Source organism: Megalops cyprinoides, chromosome 15 (assembly GCF_013368585.1).
Source record: "Megalops cyprinoides isolate fMegCyp1 chromosome 15, fMegCyp1.pri, whole genome shotgun sequence".
NCBI classification, from domain to species: Eukaryota; Metazoa; Chordata; class Actinopteri; order Elopiformes; family Megalopidae; genus Megalops; species Megalops cyprinoides.
In genome coordinates, this window is record NC_050597.1 from 14,926,891 (window position 1) to 14,952,991 (window position 26,101).

At 39.1% G+C, this 26,101-nt stretch overlaps 1 protein-coding gene across 1 annotated transcript in view; it reads right to left on the bottom strand.

The window, feature by feature from the left end:
* Positions 1–26,101, bottom strand: part of eys (eyes shut homolog) — a 266,508-nt gene that overhangs the window by 186,076 nt on the left and 54,331 nt on the right. The window contains exons 13-20 of the mRNA XM_036547241.1: positions 19,593–19,826; positions 17,044–17,166; positions 16,600–16,713; positions 14,613–14,726; positions 14,065–14,178; positions 10,590–10,787; positions 7,124–7,245; positions 1,120–1,241 (exon numbers count right to left, since the gene is read on the bottom strand). Of these exons, the coding sequence (XP_036403134.1) occupies positions 1,120–1,241; positions 7,124–7,245; positions 10,590–10,787; positions 14,065–14,178; positions 14,613–14,726; positions 16,600–16,713; positions 17,044–17,166; positions 19,593–19,826 (1,141 nt within the window). The remainder of the gene's footprint in view (positions 1–1,119; positions 1,242–7,123; positions 7,246–10,589; positions 10,788–14,064; positions 14,179–14,612; positions 14,727–16,599; positions 16,714–17,043; positions 17,167–19,592; positions 19,827–26,101) is intronic.

The window sequence follows — 26,101 nt, forward strand, 5'->3', positions numbered from 1 at the left end:
CACCACTGGCATCAAACAGAAGCAAGCATCACAGAGTCTGTCTGCATATTCTGGAGGGGTGGATGGTGTCTAATTCAGGCAGCTCTAATGGCCAAATATGCCTGTCCAGCAGGGAGCTGCGATACAAAACACATCCCATTTCCTGTCAGCGCTATGTCTGTGCATTGATCCTTAAACACCAGCTGCATACAAACACTCAGGAAAGCAGAGACTGAGTTAAATGTACACACACTCAGGCAAATACACGCACACACACACATGCATACACACACATGCACACACACAATTCTCTCCTACTTTCACAGTCATATTCACGCAGAAAGCCCCCCACACACACGCACATACACACACACACACACACACACACAGAATATTATTTATGGAAACGTCGCAGAAAGTCTTGTAACAAGACTGATTTAGAATGTGCATGTAGGAAAGCACTAAAAATAAATTCTACAATGTCTAGACAATGCGAAAACAATGCAAATAATCCTTGACTACTCTGTGCAAAAGCAGTTTAAAAGCGCTCTCACTTTCCATGCTGTCACAGTGAAATGGTTTTAACACGCAGGATGGGTTTCTAAAACAGTTAGAGGGATTAACAGGTTAATTGTACCAGTGCTTCAACGAGTATTAAAAGCTAGACGGCTGGATCTAGGACACATGAGGTTGAGGATCTGATCTGGGATTATCGAGAGGGGAGAGAGAGAGTGTGCTTATATGTGTGTGTGTGTGTGTGTGTGTGTGTGTGTGTGTGTGTGTGTAAGGAGGAGGTATTCCACACGGGGGCAGTGAGAGCTCAGCGCTGCTGTTGATCACAGTGTTAACTCCTCACCATCCCCCATTCCTCACCCGAAGCGCTCTCTTTCCCTCCCTCCTTGGTGAGGGGGTGTGTTAGGTAGAACACAGACACCGGCTCCTCTTCAGTGAGTCACAGATCCTCAAAGCCCTACCTACTAAGGGCTGTGGATTGATTCATTTGTTTTACCTGCCATCTGTGAGTCATTATCTTTGCTGTTTGGGAAAAATACATAGAAGCACCTCAGCAGACATTGCTGTGGGTGAAGGGACAATGAATAGACCTCGTGGGGTGCTGACCTCTCCCCCTTCGGTACCTACGTGTAGTTGTTGTGGAGGTCCAGGCAAGAGCCATTGTTTTTGCATGGCCACGAGGCACATTCATCTGTTTCGTACTGGCAGAATTCCCCCTCCCAGCCAGGCTGACAGAGGCACTGGTAACTCTGCACGAGAAACACAGAGAGAGTGAAGACGAGCAAAGACCATCATTACCACACATGCACACGCACGCACACACACAGGCACACACACACACACACACACACACACACACACACACACACATACACACACACACACACACACAAACAGAATGTGGTTGTTTGCCTAAAGCTCTCTGCATTTGCTGACTTCAACAAGTCTGGAGTGATATCTTCAGAATATAACCTGCCAGAATTAATTCAGCATCACACTTCAATGTCTGACTCAATTTGCAATATTATCTGCTATTTTCCAGTGTTTTTTTTTTCTTTTTGCAAATGCCTTTGTGAACGAGCTGAAATAATATAAAAAGTTAAATATTTCAGAACAAGTGAAAGCCACCACATAATTGATCTGGGGATGGGGTGGAACGGTTGGTCATGTTATCCAAAGCTTGCAGGACCCTGTATGCCTTTAATAAAATATCACAAAGGCTTGCTGTAAGCTCAGTATGAACAGAGCAGGAAAGTGGGAAGAGAAAGATTAAATGAGACAGGTTAAACCGAGAGGGCTGAAATGTACAATCCATCAAATCAGGGAAGAGCAGATCATCTCCCCCCATGTCTGCCACAGAAATGTGAGAAGACATGGGAAACAGTGAAAGCTGCATCTCTGAAATGGTCCAGTACCACACACACTGCTTCAGCCACCCACCACTGTAGTGCATCAAAAAAGGGAGACCAGATCCACATCATTATCATAGGTAGTGTGCATAGGTATGTGCACAGAGCTGGTATAGTCAACCACAAAAGGAAACACTTTCATACGTGTTCCATTTCCTGTGACGGAAACTATAATAATAAAATGAAATATGTATACATATCTGTGTGTGTGTGTGAGTGTGTACTATAGAGAATCGATATGTATGTATATGAAGGGTCACCTCTTGTACTAACAGACAATGTATTTTTTCTCCTCTTCGCAGAAAGATGAGCAAATACATACGAAATATGGAAATGCTATCACTCCTGGATTCTGCTCAGGAAATTGATATGTTTGCACAAATAAGCTTCTGCAGACCTCTCTGGGCTTAGAACATGTCACGCGAAAAAATGACAATTTACTCCTGGAAGGGGACAGTGTGAGATCAACATTTGCATTTTAACCACCCTGGCAAATCTGCATGGAATTTGCTTTTTCCTCTCTCTCTTTTTTTGTATTAGTTATTAGTCTGTGGATTGAGTGTCCTCCAATTCGTCATTAAAATATTCATTATGATAATTAATCACGGAGGAAGAGATGAATGGTTTGTTGTCTATTAGTTTCCGAGGCGCAGGTTTAATTTAACTTTCTTTCTGCATACCAAATGAAGGGGGGTTGTGAGGTCAAGGGGTATTCTGGATGCTTCAGCGCAAGCCTCTTGTCTAAAGGTCATGGGTACTGCCGTTCCAACGCCCCTTAATCTGCCTCTCATACTCTGGTGGGGAGACGTTAAACTTTGTCTAATATAATTTGTACACTGTAGGCCCTATTCATACAGAGAGAGGAAAAAAAACACACACACACACAGACGTCTATGATAAATTAGGGGCCTCCAGGAGACTCCGACACTCCACCTCTAGCTACAGAAAATATAATCTCATTTTGGCTGTTAAATCACCTTCAGGGATTCCAATTCGCCCCAATAAGCTTCAGCACAGCAGGAGATTTTGGAAAAAAAAGGAGGATGTAAACAACAATCTGCAGCTGGGATTTCAAAATACCCCATTTTATTTGCAGGAAGAAGAGAATAGGACCAACTTTTTATCTCCTTTAGGGTAACAGTCAGTAAAAACCTGGCTTTTCATACCAAAACAAACAGTTTGTGGTGTCAAGGTATACAATTAGGAATGCGCAAGACTAAACTATAATCTTTATACATGTCATTTTGAAGTCTCTGCGCTGGGGCTTGCCTTTGACTGCTGATTCCTGTGCCATTTTCTATCTCTGATTTAACACCAGTGTTTTACACCCTTCAGGGCAGCCTCACTGTCCCTCCGGCCACCCCAGCTCTCCGAGAACGGTGAAAAACTCTGACCTCGAAAAGAACTTGAAAATTTTTACCCCATAAATTGTGGCACAAGGTAGAATTATTGATGGAGAGGGAATGTCATTTTTTTTTTCTCTTGGCTCCCTGCTATCGATACTTCATCAAAATGAGCAGTAGGCCAAAGCGGCATGTAAGAAATATAAAAGGCTTTTGAGTAACAGGTGGCCTCTGACAAGGCTGGGTGCGATGAGACTGTGACTGGGGTTTAGAGAAGGACAAAGGCACTACATCTTGGTTAAGTGTCTGGAAAGGCTGTGCCCTTTCAAGCAACCACTTTCAGAGAGAAGCGGCAGTGGTGGCTGAGCTTGATGGTCCATATAGAGATGCACTCAAGAGGTAAGGAAAAACTTCAAGATATCTTACATCTCTCAAAAACAGAAACAAAAAAGGAAGTTTTTGTTGAGTTGAAAAGCTTTTATGGATGACGTTTACATTAAGGTCACAAAGTAGACATTTTTACAAAAAAAAAAAAAAACTGTCAACAGAAAAAGTCAACATTTTCTAAAAGCAGCTGAATAGCACTGTTCTCCAGGGCAACATTATGTACAGCTTTTAACTTCAACATTAATTCTCATGAGAAGCAGCCAATCTTCCTGTGACAGACACAGGAAAGAGTTAAAATGTTAATGCACTGCAATATTAAAGCATACATAATATCTCAGAAGTAAGTCAGCCCCATGGGGTCTGAACTTTCGGAGCAGGTATATCATGAAGCCATTTCTTATTCATTTCTGCACATAAGGTGACAAAACACAACGTAGTTGCTGCTTATGATTTGCACCAGAGAAGGGGGGCTTGATCAAACAGGCCATGCATTAAAAAGGCTTCATTTGCTGCCACATTTGTTCTCCTGCTGTTACTGTGAAAGAGGTGATTTCTGAGCACGCTTGGGAGATCTGACTGACACAAGCATATCTATGGCATAAGGATGGCCTATTAGACTTACTTGAGAAAACAATATAACCAGGTACAACTGTGTAGCTCTTCAACGTAACTGCATGTTTTCTGTCTGCCCTAGAAACATTTGTATCACTTGCTTACTCACTCACTCACTCACTCACTCACTCAATCTCTTGACTCCTCCACTTCAGGGAGTGGCTACTTTAGTAGTGAACAATGTTTTACTACAAGAGACAAAATACTCAAATCTACTGAACAATGCCAGCCCATCCCTTGTAAATAATATTAATACTATGTGTAATACAGTTAACACCATTAAAAGCAGTAATTTATGCATGTCCTTAAATATTCATTTCAGAGTGAAAGAAATGGGTTTTATGCCTCCCAGAATTATGAAAATCTCCCACACTGATTCAGACTGTGCTTTCCCTATTGCATTGTTTTGGTTAAATGGGAAAATATTGATGGTGTACCTTTGAGAGTGAACTCTCACATTATGGAAAATATGCTGCATTAGGTGGTATTGCACTCAAGAGTCTCTGTGTAAAGGCAAAGGTTACACTCTTGTAAATAATGACTAGCTACCCAGTAGCATAAACAAAATATCTTCTCAGAAATATGAATAGTTAGATATTCCTTCAATTCTAGGAAAATGAAGGGACACCAGAGGATAGAAAAATGTGCTAAAGTAAATGTGCTAATATTGCTAAACACTGTTCATGCTTGAAGTAAAATTCTAGTGTGAAATATTGCACTACTGCTCAATTTTTAAATTAGCCTTGATTCCCTTTAATACTACTATTATAAAACATTCCACATACAAAAACTATTTTATCTGCATTCCTTGACAATGTGGCATACAGTAGACTATTTTTTAAATATAAACACGTATCATGTTTTCAAAGTGTATTTTTGTTCGTAGCATTTCAGCGAGAAACAGGTTTTGTAAGAACCAGGTATTACAATAGCTTTTAAAGGCAGTTTGCCTAAATGTCTAATTTATATTATTTTTCACTTATGCAGCTGCAGAAAGGATACAACATATTGGTAAGACACATCATTAAGTACATTGCCCTGTCTACAGTAAACAGTGATATATCTGTCCCAGAAGAAACAGCTTAATATTCCCTACGTTCAGCTAAATGCAGGAACCATAAGAGTTTTATGGTTTCTTTCTTAGAGCATCATACAAATGATGTGATTTTGCAATGATGCTTATTCAATTATTTAAATGAAAACAAATAATCTGCGTACAAAACTAATAACCAGCATTTCCATTCATTAATGGTTTACTGGATATTGGCATGGATTTGTTGATTATCAATTAATATTTTAATTGGAAAAAAGGTTATAATTTATAAAACTACCAACAGTACAAAACATGAACAAAGTACTCCAGTTAGATATATAAGTCTAGGTAAGAAAGGAACTCTGCAATGATACGTTGCAGCTTTGATAGGAAGCTTGTGAAGTGAAAAGCAGCGGGCATCTTTTACCACAAAGATTTGCATACAGAATATGTCAAAAAAAAGATCATAAAAGTGATGCTAAAAGAGTTAAGATAATAAGCTATGGAGGTATAAGGTGATGACCAGGCTCATTAACATCCCGATTCATATTATATCACATATAGAGAAAACCCAAAATCAAAACTACAAATTGGTTTAAAACATTAACTATTGCTTAAGATATTAATTATTTGCTAAAGATAAGTAAATGAAATTACTTTTTACCTGTGAAGAGTAATGACGTTTTACCTAGACCTTTATGTGAATTTAAAGCTGTGAGTTGGCTGCCATCACATAATGCTAGAATCCAACACAATACATTTGTCCCAAAATGTTGATTCACAAACAATAAAGCAATTCATATCATTTTGCATATCGTTTTAGATGTATAACATGGTGGAATTTGGTAAAATGCATTGGTGTTTTCCATAGGTCCATGCAATCCACAGAGAAATGTGCACATGGCGTCCCTAAACTGTACAGATAAAACCAGTGGCCTGTTGTTCTTTCTCACACAGTCCACGACACGATTGCAAGTAGATAAAATGCTTCATAAACCGAGAAGCTTTACGATCTCCTTAAATAAAACTGACAAAAATTCCCGCCTGGAACCTTCAACGTACCGAACTACAATTCATTGGACAAAGGCAGTAACAGCGAAGTATACCATTCTCTGAGCCTCCATTAAAGGCTGGAATATGAGCCTCCATTATTCAGCATAATTAAATGATCTCCTATTTGCCCCCACTGTTCGGTTCAGGAGAACATGTGTATGATTCCCAGCACCTTGTTTATAATTTAGCAGGAGGTAGGCAGACCCACATGTGGTGCAGAAGGAGAGAAAACAGAGTCTAAAAAACAAACAGGAGGAGAAAGGAATAGCGTAAGGTGCAGTGGTTAAAGAGTTGGGCTTCCAACCAAAAGGCTGCAGGTACAGTTACCAGGTGAGGGGCTTCTACTGTATACTTGGGCAACATATGTAATCTGATTTGCAATAAACTATTAGGTCGTACAGATACCAGGCACACTTGTAAAATGTAAGTTCTATGTACACTAGAATTGTAACTAAAATAAAGTAAATACATCATATGATGGAGAGCATACTTACAGATAAAAAAACAGAACTGCTAAAAAGACTAGTGGGGTTGTGAAAATGTCTTTCTGTGACATCCCTAAATAACCATTGTGCCTGAGTCACCCATGCACTCTTTACACTTGTTTTTGTCCAAGAGGATGCAACTGAATATGATACTGACAGCTGGATCCAGAACAGACGTGCTGTTTATAGATTAATCTTAAGGGTCATTCAGTGGCAGCTGTGCAACAGGAACACTGCTATTCAGCCCATCATCTCTGCAATCTCTAACACAAGTCAACCAAAGCCATAAGGTACAAACTGGAATCTTACCAAATGCAAGTCTTCGCAGGTGGAGTTGTTTTCACACATGTTGTTGACGCAGTCGTCAATGTCTTGTTCGCATCTCACTCCGGCATACCCTGGGTTGCAGAGGCAGTAATATCCACCTACAACTAAAGATAAAAAAAACAGTACTGCACCCAGGTGACCACTATATGGATTTGTAAAGCCTGCTTGTACAATGTGCATAGACAGGGGTCTTTACAAGTGTAGTGTGTCCATGCAGACAATGCCCTTGTTTTTTTTAGGCAAATTGATTTTTGGAATTGGGCTGTGACTAAAGAGAGCTTAAATCTGAGTGCACTTCAGGAAGCCTTGGTTACCCCTCTTTCCTCTAGCACTGTTGCATTGGATTAAGGCAATGCATTTACCCAACTATTCACTGAAAAGAAAAACAACTAGGCAAAATAAAAAGCAAACAAATAAATCAATATGTACAGACAATGTACAATATTTCTCTGTATCCACTTCTGTTCATCCATCTCTCTGTGCTATGTTGTTCTTTTCCTTTATAGTAAAGCGTACCATTTGAAAGTAAAATCTACAAAATGTACATTCTAGTGTTGAAAGAAACTATAACACACTTACCATGTAGTGTCTGTTAGAACACTTGAATTCTGTGTTTTTCTATGCAATTCATTTTCTGAGGGTAAAGCCCTCTACACAGAAATCTGACAGCCACCAACAAGCCAAAACCAGAGATTCTTGGGGACCAATTATCCTTCTATTACAGTAAAACCTCGCCAAAGCAGACAGGACGAATGTGGTCTTGCATGAGTCTGCTGACTCTATGTAGGGAAAACAAACACTCCTAAGGGCGGAAACGGAATATTATTTAAGACAATAATCAGTGCATTTTAATGATATTTGAGAATCTATGTTAAACCCTGAAAACTGACAACTTCTTCCATTGACCTAAAGAACAGTCTACTGTTGCTTCCCTTCATGTGTGGACACTGGATCCTGAAATGGCGAACTGTCATTTTCCTAAAACAGTGTTTACTTCATTTGGCAGATCAGATAGTTCTCAAATCACATCCTGCTGCTCCCGGATTGGCTGGACAGTTAAATACTATTTGATGATGGACTGCCAAGATCATACACGTACAATTGAGGGAGATTCAGACTCTCACCCATTGAGATGGCTCCAAACTATACACATTCAGAACTAAGTGACATGGCAGAACAAGTGGATTTTTTGGCCAACCAACAGTTGTCTGATCATTTGTTTGTTTGATAATAAGTAAGCTGATGACAGAGGTATCCCACAGAATAATAAAGAAAGCAAAAATCACTCTTTCAATGTAATCAAGGCTGCCTCTGGGACAATCAAATGCAGATTAAACATTTGTGGGGCACATAAAACAAAATGTTATACAGTGTAAGTAACTTTATACAGTGTTAAAAAGGACTTTGTCTAACCCTTTAAAAGTTTCTATTTTACTGAATGCAGTAGGACGTGACCTTGCCAATGCTGTATTCATACTCTATATATCTCTCTCAAGGACTCAGAGGATTAAAACTGGCTTTGTTAGCATATTGTGAGCAAGCCAGGTATGCCAAATAATTTAGAGACATTAACATATAAAATTATCCCTGCTTCCTCTTTTAACCCCCTCCTCTTTTAAAAGAAAACTGTTCTTTTTTAATCTACTGTGAAGTGCTCTGAAGTGTATTCCTTTGTTAACAGCACTTTATTACATACAATTTTATTGTACAGTTTTATTGATTGATTGATCCTTCTCTTGCTCTCACTCTCACCATTTCTTCTCCTCCTTTAAGGACAGACTACTGCGGCACAGGAAGTGCATAAAAAGTAAGAGTTATAGAGAATAATATTTTTAAATTATTTTTCAAATGTAACAAATGCGCTGATTCCTTGCGGCCTTGCGCTATATCAAACTCTCACAGGGCTAATAATCCATCCGTACATCTCTTTAATCATTAACCATGTAAAGAGAGATGTATCTATTTTTTTCCACAGCACAGCAGTGGTACACAGGCAGCCAGTGACAGCGGTAATTGCGGTTCTTACAGGAGTGAATTTATTACAGCTCGAGCTTGGGTCCCAGGATTCTTCATTATCCCTAAGATTTACCGCGTAATCTATGCTGTCACTCTGTCTCGCTGCACGTACCTGCTATTACTCTCATTAAATGCTCTGGGTCCTCGCTGGCAGTGGCATTACTCATCGAGGCCGCTCCTCTCCAGGGCGCCTGTGGCCAAGCGCCTTCCCGGGTCGGTCCATGCCGCCCGCCAACCCAGAGGGACACCGCTTAGGCTCCGGAGGCGAGAGAAGCCAAATGACTGAGCGCAACAGCGAGCCGTGTCTTCAGACTTCGCTGCAGTAATCCCCCCACGTCAGTTTTTTTTTTCTCCCTTTCCCCCCTTCTGAATGGTGGGTAATTCTGCCAGTGTGAGTTGCCAGGGGGGAGGGAGGGAGGGCTATGGAAGAACCCCGCACGGACCTGGTCTTTATCCATATGGGGAATATGGAACATCTGAAGATTAAGGGCCGTCTCTTCCAATATTTTAGAGGCAATTTAATGGTTTGTGGTGAGCTTCACCAGAGACAGGCATGGAGGTGACATTTATTCAGTGTATTTATTGCCAAATGATAAACCAAAATGTCCCTTTCTTTGCAAACTTGTTTTCAAAATATTGCTGGGAACAAGAACAATAAATAAATATACAGCTGGTTTTTACTCATGTTTTCATAGCGTATTTTATGACAGGCTTACGGTTAGAATTTCTTTTGGCTTGGTTATGTTAGATCCTTTACCTTAATCACTCATTTGATCTGTGAGTTACTTAATGATTTTTTTTGTGATGGAACACAACAAACCTAACTGGGTTGCCAAATGATGAAAATGCAGTTCTGTCTTAGGCTTTGATAGTATTAATTCAGTCATTTATCATCCATTATTCAAATTACAACACAGCATTGATGCTTAATTGATCCCCTCTTGCTGTGGAGAGATGGGACTCATCAGAGGCTCTCCGGTGGTAACATCCTGGTTGTGCACATCAGATAGAATATCTACACTCTCATAAAATTCCTCATTAGCTACAGTAGTGACCCACAGAAATAGAAACTGTCAAATGCATGAGTAGGCAAAAGCACTTCAAATGCATTCTCTGCAGAGACCACTTTCTGTATTTGCCCCAATATGATCCGTGCCCAAAGTAATTTTGGGCTAGGAATGGTTATTAAACATAATAGCAAATGCCAGAGGAGTTTACATTGATAGGGTAATGTGTATGTAGTGTAAGTACATGGTGCACTGACACAAGTAGGGGATATGTCGTGTTGAGTGTACAATGAACATGGGAATGAGGCAGGGGGTGAGCAGAACTTGCAGTTATAGGGTCTGTGCTGTGACGGGGATAGACTATATAATTACAGGTGTAGAACGTCTGGTATGCGATTGCAGCGGTGCATATAGTTAATAATCACCATCATAGCAGAAACCGTGATGGCAGGGGTTGGAGCTGCATTCATCCACGTTGACCTCACAGCGGGGCCCAGCGAATCCGGGGACACACTGGCAGCGGAAGCCCAGGGGGAAGAGGGCATGGTCTGGCTCCTCTACACACTCAGCCCCATTCTCGCAGGGGTTGTTGGCCTCACACGGCAGAAACTCACAGTTCACACCTGGATGGGGAGGCACAACAGTAGAGGAATTGTCACCCAAGAGGGAGATTATACCATGCACCCACTGCCTCATTGAAAATGACACCCTGGGATAGTGTTTAGCTGGAAAGTTCCAACCAGACCCTGAGTAAAAATGTCTTATGACATCTGTTTCTAAATACCTAGCAGATCCAAGAACACAATACCACTAACCCTTTTAAGTTGTTTTGACAGATAATTTTGGTAATGCTAATAGTAATGTGTGAAAAATGTTGTTTACTCTCCAGTTATTTGCAAAGGTAAATTTGTAAGCAGAAGCAAAATAGGTGCCAGACAAGCATTGATTCAAGCATTCAAAATTAGAAAATATAAAATATACTTCAGAAAATACAACACTGAGACTTACTCAAGAAAATATTGTAATTAGTTGTAGAGTCCATTTATGAACCTTTAATAAACCTGTTCCCTGCAAATGATAACTCAGTTGTGCCAACGATATTGATTTTCACACCAAATCTTTCATGAGCATGTATAAATTAGACTTAGTCCTGCTTCAGAAAACATGGCAGTATGAGCTTGCTGCTGAAGTCTTGCAGTATTTACACGGAGAACTGATCACAGGGCTGGAAGCATACAGATATTTAAGATTTCTGAAACTGTGTGAATCTGGGTAAAAAAAACTGATGGTTATGCATACCTAGATGTCAGTAGAGAAACAATGTAATCAAACCAATGTATACAACGTATAAAAAAATATCTAATTGCTTTGGTAATTAAGAGCTCAGGTGAAATTGGACTCATTGCCTCCAATTAAAGAGGATATAAATATTTCAGACATTTCATACAAGTAATTTTTCACTTTTCTTTGATGATTATTGTGTTTCGTAAATTTAAACTGGTAGACAATCATTTCAGAGTAATGTCTGAGATATTTCGCCACCTTCAGAAGAATGTTTAAAGTTTTTGATGAAACGAGGCAGTGAGTGGGTATGCTGAGAGAGAGAGAGAGCAAAAGTTCCTGAATGGAAGCTGTCAACTGTTTCTATACTGACTCCTGCAGCTGAGACCACAAGCACGATACTCTAAGAAGATGAAACGAGCACCTCCTCTGCAGAATGCAATAACAACCCTCAGCATTCATCTCAGGATGCCAAAAATTTCCATCTGTTTACAGTGTGGGGGGGGGAACAGCTGAAAGTAACCTCCCTAAAGTACAAACAAGTAACAGACTGTTTGATTTGAGCGCGGGGTTACAAAACCACAACAAGCAAAGAGCTTTTACGCAGACAGTTTAAAATGCGAGAGAAAGTGAGGTAGTGCATACCAAGTGACTAAATAAGTCAAAAGCAAGTTTTCAAAAATGCATGCATAAACTGCACACTGTGACACATCAAAAGCAAGTGAATGCAACTCCTACCTCTGATAATTTCTGCAAAATGACCCAAAACAAAAAAAAAAGGGGGGGGGGGGGGGGGGGGGGGGGCAAAAAACACAGTTAGGAATGGGAAGTATTCAGAGGGAGGCTTTATACAAATATGTGTGAAGCAGTTATGTTCTTCTGCTAGTGAGATAGGTCCCAGAAGCACTCCTCAGGCTTATTATCCATCTGTGAGGTAAAAAAAAAAAATGACCAGTGCCAGAAAATGCTTACGACGAGAATATTGAAGGTGTGCATATGAAAGGCCATTCGCTTTTACCAGATACTGAAGTTTTTAGTAGGGTGCATATCTGGTATTAAAATGTGTCTCCGATTGGATGTTGGGCAAAATCAGATGCTTATGACCAGGAGTAAACACTCATAAGACACATTTAAATCGTGATTGGCTTTGTCCAACTACTTCTGTAAGTAGTCAAGGACGCATTGTGGCCATGAGACTTCATGAACAAATTTACACTCTGACACTTTGCTGATACCAAATAAGTGAGCAATTGTTCTGTAGATTGCTCCAGTGGTAAACCACCACAATTCCATAGAGAACCTTTTGGAGACTAGAACCATAATGCAAAAATGAGTGTCCCTCCTTGACAATATTGAGTGAAGTAACTTGCATATATACTGAAATGTGTGCCAACTGACGCAAAAATTGGCAAGCCAGTCATTGTCAGTAAATGCACTGAAGATGATGTGCTCCCACCAGTCCTGGCTTCTAGCATGCACCCACAAGCATTTCTGCACTGCTGTGGCATTCACTAAGGCCACCACCATAAGCACTTATATCTATGGTTTTTACATCTTTGTTGTATGAATATAGTTAATCCCAGAAGCTGTTCTCTTGCTCAGTAATGAGTAATTGGTACCATACATAGAGTGCTGCAACCCACATTGCTTAAAGAGTGGCATTAGACCTAAGCCACCTAGGCTACTGGAGACAACAAAGCAAGATATGTAGCAATTTAAATGGCGTCAAAATGTAAGAAATAAATTGGCCAATGTAATGGATAGTAATAAGACAGTTCATGTTTTCTGCATTTATTTTAAATAGGCTATCCTACTACTTTAACACTGTCATGTGTACTACGCCCACCATTCTACCCATCAGGCCCAGGCTGTGATTTACATATTTTGAGGGAAAAGAGAAATACAATGATTTTTTGGACAACGGGGGCACATTTGGGACACATTTTAATACCAGGTATAAATATGCGAGAGGTGTCTAGATGTCTACCTGTTCATGGCTGATTAGATACGAATAATATCAGGTGGAAATGTGCCCTAAGTATTGAATAAATACACTACATCAGGTGTGGCAGACTTCACACATTATTACATAGTAGGCAAACCTTCCTTAGCACTTACTCCATTGTTACATGAAGTATTCCAGACAGATTCAGAGGTCAACAGTCAGCAAATCAAGATTCAAAATTGTGAGAAAGGGTATCAGTGGTAACAAGGATGTAAGCAGCACTGAACAGCTTTAGCCACACATAACAGCAGGAAAACGTTACTGTCTGACCCCTCAAATCAATCTGGATAATGATGCCATTTAGTATGAGTGCTGTATTACATGCACCTGATTGAAATTCTGTTTTATGAGGAATTATTTGTTTAAAGCACGCTCTGTTTTCCTCCAAACATGCCCTTGAGCTTTGCCCTGTGTCTCTCCTGCTATGAAAGGGGGTTGGAGGACTGAGATGCAATTTTGCCGATTAGGGCCAGGGTTTTTTTCGACTGCTGCAGTGGAAAATGAAGACATACTAATGTTCCTGAAACAGTGAAATGAGTTCAGACAGGTGAAAGGAATGCTTTCTGGAGTTAATTAACTTTGCTTTTCGGCCCCCACTCCCCGATGTTCATTACCTTTAAATGGAGCCACACACTGGCAGGAGTAATTACCAGGCTGGTCAATGCAAGTGGCTCCGTTCTTGCAAGGAGACGAGGCGCACTCATCAATGTCCAGCTGACACTCTGTCCCTTTAATGAAAGACAAAAACGGGAGGGGTCTGCGTCATGACGTGTGGCAGTTTATAACACTCCCATTACAACACAATCCGCACGTGAGCTGCAGGAGGAAGGAGGAAATGGAGATTAAGCGATTCCACGAGGCGGTCCTCATAAATTAGTCCTGGGAAACATTTGTTTTTACCACACCGTGGGCCACAAACAACTCTGCTGCTCACACTAATCTCTCCTCAGGGTGGCAGCGTTTATGTCCTCCAATTTATCTCTGGAGTTTGGCGTTGAGCACAATCGAACCTCCATTGCACTTTAAACGCAAAGGGCACGAGGCAAAAAAGGTGCGTGGAATGAGAGAAAAAAATGAGAAAATGATGTGAGAGTGATTTGAATTAACATCTACTTATGTGCCGGCACAGTGGGTCGACACACCTCTTGGTGGATCTACTTACCAGCGAATCCTGGGAGGCAGAGGCACTCATATCCATCAACAAGGTCAAGGCACGTGGCGTCATGCAGACAGGGCGATGAGAGACACTCGTCTATGTTGATTTCACAAGAGTCGCCTGCAGTCCATTCAACAGAGATTGAAGGAGTTAATTTGTAATTCCCTTGCTACCAAATTATAACTGAAAGCATCCTCTGAATGAATGGAAGAAAAAAATTCACCTGCTGAGATCTATCAAACCTGCAACCTGAACACCTTCTGGATGTACTAAAAATAAAAATGAATTTTATGTTCTACTGGACAGTTATGAAGACAGAGGCAGAGACGATGTGAATTCAGAGGGCTAAAGGAGACAACTTCCTCATCAATTTGTGTCTTTATAAATGAATAAAGAGGAAATGGCACTAATGCATAATAGCACAAATTTCAAATGACATTCTCTCTAGTTTGGGTAAGGCAGTAAGTGAGAGAATTTGAAAGGAAAAATGAAAACTGGCACAGTCACAAAGCTTGCCCCTCTTTAGAGGAAAGAATTCATTAACAAGCGTGTAGGCTTTTCCGCATAAGTAATTAAAAGCAAATAGCAAAACTCTCAGCTACATTGCTATAAAATATAGAATCCTGACATCATCAGCCAGTCAAAACATGTATGCAGTAACACATATTGGATAAAATGAAATGACTGTTGGAATAATTAAGGGCTTATAGTATTTTATTTTCTCTTGAATGTTCCATTTCTAAACAGAATGATAGCTTAGGAATTCTGAATGAGAACAGATGAAATTTAAACTCAGATTTTTGAGATGTCAACACAGAAAAACTTGTGCATCTGCAACTCCTCAGTAAATGGCAGGTGGATTTGGCTGGCAAATACAAATCCACAAATCTGAATTTCCATGTTCTGATGTTCCAAGTACTGAAATGAATTTTGTCTCAAAACACCTCTTATGACAGCATGAAGCATCATTATTCGACCCACATATTTGAAGCTGAAGTATTCACAATAAGAATATTCTAAAGCTGAACCACTCTAATCAAATTTTCTTTTTAACATGAAAAAGACATGCAATAAAAGTCTGGATATTTTCCCATCTTGAAAAATGAATGCATACTTTTTCTTGAATGATTTATATGCACCTCTGCTAGACAGATTTTTTTGCCATCCTTATCTTAAGAGTCATATCAGAACATCATGCTCCATAAAAGGGCATCTGAGGGCTGTTCTCTAAAATAATGACCAATAGTTAACCTGAAATTGACCAGTGAGTATAATTTTAAACTTCGCAAGTGATGAAGTTTTTCAGGGGAAAAAAAAGTGGTAAGTGAAAATGAACACTGTTTGGTACCTGAGTTTGCCACCTTAAATTAATGTTTCAGGGTTTCGTTTTGCCATAGAGCCACCTTATAAATGACACCTCTGGCTTCAAAGTATCTTTCCTAGTAACTATGTCTTAAGTGTCAGCTAAACAAGAGAACCTCAGTTTGCTGCCCAGAAGTGCCTTTTTTCTCTTTCTCTGATTGTTCAAGCTAGAATGGTGGTGGTGGTTGTAGCACTGGACTCTGGTCCTGTGGGACATATGTTAGCTTCTCAAAGAACAGCAACAAACCAGCTGAATAAATGGGTTACAGAACATAGAGCGTGTCACATAGTGGGTAGTACAAGTCACACTGCATGAGGAAGCCTGCAGAGCAGAGAACAGTAATATACAGGCACACACCCACCACGTGCATAAGGAAAAGAACATAATGAGAGCTGTCTTACTGTCTTATGTCTTACTGTATGTTAGTTTAATTTAAAATGACTCATATTCAGGTAAAGATAACCACATGCTATATTGTAATAATAGCCTGTTATTATCTATACAAACTCTTCCTACCTAAAACACACACACACACAAACACACACACGCGCACACACACACTCATATGTACCCATTATGAGGTAATGATAATAATAATGAGGTCATTTAGACACAATGTTGGGCCCACACCTGCAATACCGTCTGGACAGATGCATCTGAAGTTGTTGAGCTCATCATAGCAGGACCCTCCATTCTGGCACGGTTGGCTCAGGCACTCATCAACCTCAATTTGGCAGTCTACGCCTGGAAAGGGGGGAGGATTTCACTTGGTAAAGAATTCGCTGGATCATGACTCACTGGGCCCAACAACAATGGACCCCAAATCAAATAAGCTCACTTAATGATGTGGAGGAGAGAAAAAAACTGAGTGATGTCAGAGGACACAGTCTGAACCGGAATGTGAGGTGTGTAATGGAAATGCCTCCGATACTTGGCAAGTAAATAAGTGTTTTACAATGCCAGGCTACACAGGAAGGTGTCATCTTTGACATGAAAGGGCAGTAAGTGGGATCGAGGCCTATGGAATTACGAGTGGACAGGAAATTGCTTTGACATTTCTGCCGGTTGACCTACCTATAAATCCAGGAGCGCAGAAACAGTTGTAGCCATTTAGGGTATCTTTGCAAATACTCAAGGCTCCACAGGGATTGCTCTGGCAGTCGTCTATGTCCACTTCACAAAACTCACCTGTAAAACCTGTGACATAGCCAAAGCAAAGAGGATGGCTGACAAAATGAAAGTGGCAAAAATTCTCAACAAGTTTTAGCCCCCAAATATGAATATTTTATGTAGCGTACTGTATGCTGGCTGCAATAGTATTTTGTACCTTAATAAAACTATATTTTACTTATTATCACAGGAAACAGTGTCTTATTATCATCATAAACATTATTCATGATTTATATACATGGTATTTTAGATATTTGTTTGTTGTATACATATATATATTTATATATATATATATATATATATATATATTTATATATATATATATATATATACATATATATACATATATATATATATATATATATATATATATATATATATATATATATACATTTTAGTAGAACAATAATAGGGAAGTAATAAGGACAATAGTCACCTGCAGTAAGCTACAGGGTACAGAACGTTGCATTGCAGCAATTACAAACTCACTGGTGTGAGACTAATAATTACTCTAGCATTGCCAGCTACCTATCAGTATATGAAGATGTTTAGCAATAATAATTGTTAACACAAAGAGTTAAATAGGTTTATAAAACTTTGTTTTGTTTAACTATCTGGTTAGCATACCACCCATAACAAACCATGTTAGCCAGATAGATGAAAATAGCGAGTTGAAAAGTTAAAGGAGTTGGGTTCCATGCATAATAATACCAATGTATGAAATTGCAAGCTAAAATGGTATTACACAGCTAAGATTGTTATCATTTAATATACAGAAGAAATAACAACAAAAATAACCACTTTGTGGTATTAGCTATTGAATTTGAGTTGTTATTGTTGCAAGTCCTTACCAAAAATAGCATACAAGGACATGCTACTCACACACACAACCCCCATTTTGTTCAAGAGTAAGTAGATAGACATTTGTAAAGTAATAGGTCTGCTACATAAAGTGTTTCTAGCAATATGACACCAGTTTACAACTAGCCACATTACTGCAAACAGAAAAAAAATGTCATTATTCCAAACAGATTCTACCCAACGTTTCTTCAGTCTGTTCTCCCACTTCTCACGACTCACTTAAAAAAGACTTTCATCTATTTATACTGCAACCATATAAGGACAATTACAAGATATGCTATTTATAATTCTAATATACAGCATATTTAAGTGGTCTTTTATTTATTTTTTTAGTTGAAAATACACACATAAAAAAAAATTTCTGCAACCATACATGTTTTGATATGTTCATCAGGGTATACTGTACAATATACTGAAAACGTGTATGGCTCTTGCACTCATATTATTTTAACAAATGTCAATTGGAGTGCAAGAGAATATGTGAATTCCTCTTTATTATGAGTCAACCAGCTTGTTCACAGCTCATTAATATTGGGTGTGAATCTTCCTTCTATTTAATTTGCAACCATATCATCACCCTTCCATTTCATGTTGTCATGATGCAATTCATACTGTATTCCAGTAACTGGCAAAACTGGTTGAAATATATTGGCAATACAAACATCTACAATAGCCCAGAGTCTATACACTATGCATCCAATTCCGAAAAAGAGTTCTGTGTATCTGAATTTGCATATTCAAATTCACACTCAAGAGTATTGTTGCAGGTCTTGCCGCTGTTACTAAATTATTCCTGAACTTCAGAGGCAGTGGAGTAATTTCCTTGTTTACATGAAGTTAAAAATGCAGCCTTTCTCTTTCTGGAATATTCAAATACTTCATCATCAAAGGAACAAAGGAATGGGGCATAGGTATATATTAATTTCAGAAAACTGAACTTAGACTGTCCATGTTTCCATTTATCCAGTGTCATATTAACACAAAAGAAGAGAAAATAATTGATATATTTAAAGGTGGTCACTAAAGTGAATCTGTGAAGGAGACAAGGGGGTTTAATTTTATGTACTAGGTGGTTATATGGATTTATATTCTATGTACACTGCTGTTTGGTATGTAGGCCTACTTGTATTTTGTGCATTGTATGATATATGTGTTTACTGCATGATGTGATTTTTTATTCTATGTACTGTATAATGTAGAGATTTGTATTCTCTGTACACCTGTGGAGAACGTGGAACGCTCAATAAGCCTTTGAGCTCTGCTTATAACTCTCCAAAAAGCACAGACTGCAAATGTCAGCAGTTCTGTCTACTGTTTTCTTAGTCTTGAACTGTCTTTTAAATCTAATTATTTCAATAACTTTATTGATATACAATATCTGACAAAATATAATGTCCCTCGCTGTCAAGAGAAGATCAAACAGGCCCATTGAGAGAACTGTACTTCTACACCTTCCAGAAACAGAAGCAAAAACAAACACCAGAACAAAGTAAAAAACATGGAGAGTAGAACCACATTTCTGGCATTGAAACTCTTCCCCTGAAATACCTCCCCCCTTTTCCTAATCCTTTGTGCTTGGCTGATATGCTTACCAGGTAAACAAACGCACTGGAACCCTTCAGAGAGATCCATGCACTTTGATCCATGTTGACACAGCCCATCCTCGCAGTGGCTGATGGGAGTTTCGCAGAAGCGCCCCGTTCGCCCATGTTGGCACACGCATTTGAAGCCGTTCGCCAGCTCTTCACAGGAGAGGCTCCCCTCAGGGTGGCAGGGATTGGATGCACACCGGATCGCTGCCGTCGAGCAGTCGCCACCCCCGAATCCTGCAGGGGATGGGATCAAAGTACTGATTGATGTGCGGATGAGCCAAGCGCTCGAATCCTTATGCTTCTCCGTTGCTGCTGCATGGCTCACGTGGTTATGTGCTGAGAGAGTGCCGTTGCCAACATTTTGCTCTCAGATGCTTTGCATGTTTTGTTCGCAACTGCCCTGAGCGTTGGCTACTATAATAAAATTGATGAATACACTCCATCTACATCACAATAATGCTGTTGGAGTAACTGTTTTTGTTTAAACTGCAACAGGGCAAAGTGGTCCTGGGTTCAGTGAGATTTATCTATATTACACAGCTGGACAGCTGGATTTTTTGTGTAGATGAAAGCTGCTTGTGCTTTAATACATTCCGCAAAATCAATAACAGTAAAAACAATGTTATGCTTTTACTGCAGAGTTTTCAAATGAGATCCATGTACAATAAACAGCATAAACATGTTTGAAACAGCGTGCTCTGAAGCCACAATTAAGTCCAAACCTAAAGGGGCTGCATATCAAGAGTTATATCTTGTATGTCACATATAGTACCTTTTATTAGGAAAACAACTAGGGAATCACAGTGAATTTCCTGTGGTAGTTTCAAGTTAGGATTATGCAATGCAAAAAGGTGGCTCTTTCAAATTCCTGTGTGGGTCTGAGATCACTTCCTGTGTGGATTGTTCCTTTGAGCCAGGTACTTAACCTGAATAGCTTTAGGAAATCCAACACCATAAAGGAGCAATACAATGTAAAAATGGGAGCTATGTAAGTCATGGATTGGGGTCTATAAAGCATAATAAAGACCTACATAAATGCATTATAATGTTGAATAGCACCAAAACTACACTAATGTACTGCTCATAGATACTTTTATTCAACAAGCAAATGTAAAGCCTCAGTACTATTACAAAAAATGCAGATACTGACAGGAACAGACCACTTCAAAAGAATTTGTTGGCCAACTGAAGGAAATGACAATTATTCCTTAGTGTGACTACTGGCAAACAATAGATTGTTACAGTTATGGTTTATAGGTATTCTTCTGTGACTAACCAAGTCTTTAAAGTTTACCTTGGGGGCATATACAGCCATCCTCTCCAGCTGGGGTGAGACAGGGACTATTTGTGCATGCCTCGCCCACAGCCTCACACAGGCTTACAAGCGTGGAACAGTTTTTATCTGGGGAAATCAAAAGAAGAATTAAAGCTAAACATCACTGGGTACATGTGAGAATCTGTACAGGATTAAATGTATTCCTCTTCACGTGCCTAACAATTCAATGTTGTTGTCCTCAGCAACATTGTCCTTCATAATTTTCATCTACTCAGAATAAAATCATGACAATTCAGCAATATATTCCATGTCATATCAAGAATCATCTCCATGAAAAGACTTAAAAATAGATTGCTGCATTGCTCATGAATTATAGAATGGTTAAATGTAAGCAAAATAAAGCAGTAAAATACAGCTTACAAACACTTCTAAAACATGAGAATATATTAGGCATCTAATGGGAATTGAGTTTATGACTTCCATAAAGGTTTCATCATATTGTAAAATAAATATAGTAGCATAATTCTCATAATGGTAATATTCTGTACTAACATTTCAAATATAATAAAATACATGCATCTGAAGCTCTTCAAAGCCATTCTCTGCACTAGGCTATGGCCTATGGGTCAGCATCTTTTATACTCTCACAATATGGTTTCTAATTTAGGCAACCAGTTGGCTAAGCAAAGACAAAAAAGTGAAAACAATGCCGTTTTGATCTTGACCCGAAAGCGACACATTTCACAGACTTAACCTGCAATTATCACGAGAAAATTGAAAGTGTCAAAACGGTGGCATAATTCCTTATGGTCCACTAAAGCAAAATAAATGGGTCATCTGGCGCGCGTCGGATGGTGGACTCCTGAGATTTGATTCAATGCTGTTGTCAGCAGTAGGAAGGCATCTTGCTGGTCCCTCTCCTCAACATCTCCAATCCATTTTCCACTTACAATTATACGTCAGTCCACTGTCAAATCAGACTTCTCATATAAGACATTTGAAGTTCTCATTTTTTTAAAGGTCACTTAACTCTGCTTTCTTAATTCGCAGGAGACCACACACTCACAAGTAGTTCTCACAGAGTGCTTATTTGTGTTTGCGGTGTAGCGCACACAGGACTATCTCCTCTGTCACCGGTTGTCAGAATCTAGACAGGCGCTATTATTTATTTGAATAGCAGATGCCATGGGTGAGTTATATGGCTTGCATTTTGTATTATCATACAACATATGTATTATCAATTTATACATGTAGAGATATTGCACTACAGCAATGTAGGCAAATACTTTTTTCAAGGGCACAGTAACAGGGCTCAATGACATGCACATTTACCTATAATTATTTTCCATTTCAACACACTCTTACTCAAAACTGCTTTGTACCTTGCTTCAGCAGGGCCTATTTCTGACTTTAAGAGGCACCCTTGTCAAAATATAATTTGATATGTTGTGGGGTATGTCTAATATATTGCCTTGCTGACTGAGAGCAAAAGCACAGTTACTCAGAACATACTGTATGTTTGCTGATTATTTCCAAGACGTTGAAAATTTCAGTAATGCAGAGTTGTGACTGCTGCTGACTTTTCCAACTTTTTTTTCCCAGTTCTGTAACTTTCCTGTCCTGTTGGCCTGCCCTGTAGAGGAGTACGTCTATGTGTTCCAGTTCTTTCCTGTTGCAAGTTAGCTCTGGCCTTTGTATTTCCCCTACGGCCATAACTTCACTTCTCTTGTGCACAGCAGACACTGAGCTGCTGCTGGTGTCTCTGCACTCATCTTTGCATCCCGCGGGAGTTCCCTCAACTTTTTATTTCCATCCTTTCCATCCTTGAGTGAGGAAAAAGTTCAAAGTGTTTAGCAAGAAAAAAAAAGAACGAAACTAGCATTCATACAGAGGAGGTTTCCAGTGTATAAAGGAAGAGGAAGAGGTGAAATCAAGTCAGCGGGGTGACATAAGGAATGCACTGAAGCATAGATGCAACTCTGTAGGGCAATAATAAAAACACCTCAGCACTGTCATGAAACACTTCAGCACAGGTACTGAGAACAAGCTTTGTAGAAGGGGAAATGCATCTGGACCCTCCATTAAAAAGTGACAAAGTGACATGGCTGTTCTCTAAGAACATGTGGAATCTTAAACAGACTGTTGATTCTGCTCATTTCCATGTATTGATTGGCATACTATTATAGCACCTGAGGTTTTACATAGAGAACCATGCAGGGAAATGTGGACCACTGGAGCAATTATGTTTAACATGCAGCATCTGATAAATCATCCAGAAAGCTAACAGCACCCTGCCAGATGGGGAACAATCTTGAGATTGTTCCCTCTGGCCAATGCTTATTTTAGCTACCAAAATTTAAAACAACATATTTGGAACATATTTGTTACAACTTTCATTACCTTAGCCAACAGCCAATTAAATGTCTTGATTCCAAATTAAAAGCCCCATCTTTTCCTTTCAAGAGAGGAAGAAAAGTAATAAATTGCAAAGGAACAATTAGTTTCTTTCTTTTTAAAATACCATGCGTCTGTGCTCATCAATGCTGATTATCAAGTACTTGCAACAAGTATATGGTTACTGTTGAACTGAACACTGGATATTTTGTACACTTGTATACTACTACACTGTACACTATTATGCTAAGGCATGTTGTACAATGTACATTACTATTTTCAGCAAAAAGAAACAAAAAAAAAACAATAAACAAAGCTGATCAAATTTAAGCAATGGTAAATTACTAACATGCATAAAACAGATTTACCATTGATATTACTAATACTGAACATTACTGAATATTACACTGAACAATCTGGCCCTCATTATCTAACACACACAAACAAGCACTATTCCAAAGCAATGCTACCCAATGTTTCCTTCCATCTAACTTGCCCTCTGTTTTTCCATCTTTCCAATTGAATGGAACATGCTTTATGTGGTAAGATAACATACTTCTGGATTATTGCTGGCTCACAGAAACACAAGAGTGTTTTTCAACTGGGACATAAAGGCTTCTGTTAGCAATATTACTGTTGATAGCATGACAGAATAAAGAGCCAGTTGTAGTGTAGCTAATGTTGGCACAGGATCAAAATCACTCGATTTACAGGTGGTTCTCTCAGGGTTGCGCCTCTTTTTCTTGGTAACAATTGGCATCAGCCTCCTCTCCAACCATTTTATTTATTTACTTATTTATTTATTTGAGAACACAGTGCACTCTTTGACTTCAACAGCTCTCACCAAACTGACAATCTTCCTAAATCTTGACCACCATTATCACCAGGAACATGAGCAATTATTTTTCATTATTTTAGTTATTTTGTGCCTCTGGTACATGTAGTGAAATATCAGCTCCTATGATTATTTCTCTTGCATTTTTTAAAATTAATGTAATAGTTCTTGCTCATCATTGGAAGCTAAATAAGTGGTGTTTTTCCAAATGCTTGATAACTACATCTACCTAGTTAAATCTACCAATTTTTATGATGACTTTGCATGTCTGTATTATCACTACTGTCTCCTTAAAATTTAGGCCAATAGTTAAGTAGTTGGTTTATGCAATGTGTGATGACTTATTAAGCTAACAGGCAGTAATGAAGGTGATAATAAAATCAGAGCATTCATCCTGTGCTAGCTACCACAGAGGCTGAAGAGCTAGATAGCAAACGTTTCACTCTTAAACTCTTTTAAATGTTAAGCCTTCAAAATAATGTTTGTAAAGGTTTCAATACTAGCTAGCTATCTGACCAACTGTATGGTAAGTTCATATTTCAGACAACCAACTGTAAGCAACAGCATAACATCTGTAGGACAAGTGGCCTTTCACAGAGATCTGACTTCTTGCACAAGTGGAAGGACGACCTCCTAAGAAAGTTCAGCTTTGCCCCTAGAAAATGCTTTTGCGAATTCAGCCTGGTGCCAGAGATGTCTGTATATCCAGTCTTCCACAGTGCATTTCACATTTTGTCATTGAGCAGATGCTTTTTTCCAGAGAAAAGTAAATGTAAAGTACATGTAATAATGTAGCGTGAAGAACCGGCCAAAGAGAACACTATGCAAGACAATGTTTGAGCATACAGCAGCCATACTGACAATGATAAACCTGCTCAAAAAGGGGATGGCAGAGAAATAAAAGAAAAAGAAAGACAGGAAATTATGGCAGAGAAATAGATCCATTTAAAGCTGATGCATCTTGTGGAGAGACAGAACTCACAGTATGAAGCTAAGTCTGGTGAATTTTGTTATGGCTGGCACTCAAGTCTACCACTCCAATGTTCTGTCTCAATTGTATGATTATGACCATTACTGGCATCAGACACTCTTACTTAACGCAAGGTGGCATAGTTACATTTTTAAACATTTTATATTTATTGTCCATACGGATCATCTTATGTAAAGTGGAGCAGCAGGGAGGATCATACTAGAGATTCAAACAAGCTACCCAGACAAGTCCACGTCTCTGCCCGCTACTTCACATAGTTGAATAAGCGCTTAAGTGTCTCAGTGCAGACACTTCACTCCTTGCCTTATCTCTTGGCTTTAACGAGAGATTATTCACGGCCTGCTATTCATTCTTCCTGTGCGTCTCTGATTACGTGCTTGGGCGACAAAAGTAACAAGAGTACCTCAATAACAGTCCTCATGTATAACAGAGTTTTGTTTTTTAATTATGTTTCATCTTTTTAATTATTATTGTCAATTCATGCATCCACACAAGTCAATCTGTTTTCATGAATAATGAACCTGTCAAAGCCAGTACACCCCTCCCCGCAACACATAGAAACACACAAGATATAGCTGGATTTGCAAACAATATTTCAGTGGAAATAAGTAGATTAATTGTACATTAAGATGAACAACTTACCAGTAAATCCCAAAGGACAGATGCATTTATAATCTGCCACCAGGTCAATACATGTGGAATTATTGGAGCAGAATCCATAGTCACATTCATTATAGTTGATTTCACAGTTCACACCCTCAAAACCTAGGTTAGGACAAGAAGAAATCCATCAGTAGCCATACAACATGAAGATGTGAACAGAATCAGTAGAAACAAAACAAAAAAACAAGCCAAAAGAAGAAAAAAAAAAAGCTAGTGCCCATATTTCACACAGAATCACCAACATTGTTAGCAGGATACCCACCTTAACTACATCCATTTGCATGAAACTTGAGGAAGAAACATTTAAAATCTATTTTTGTCTTGGACAAGGAGCACATAGCAATGGATGA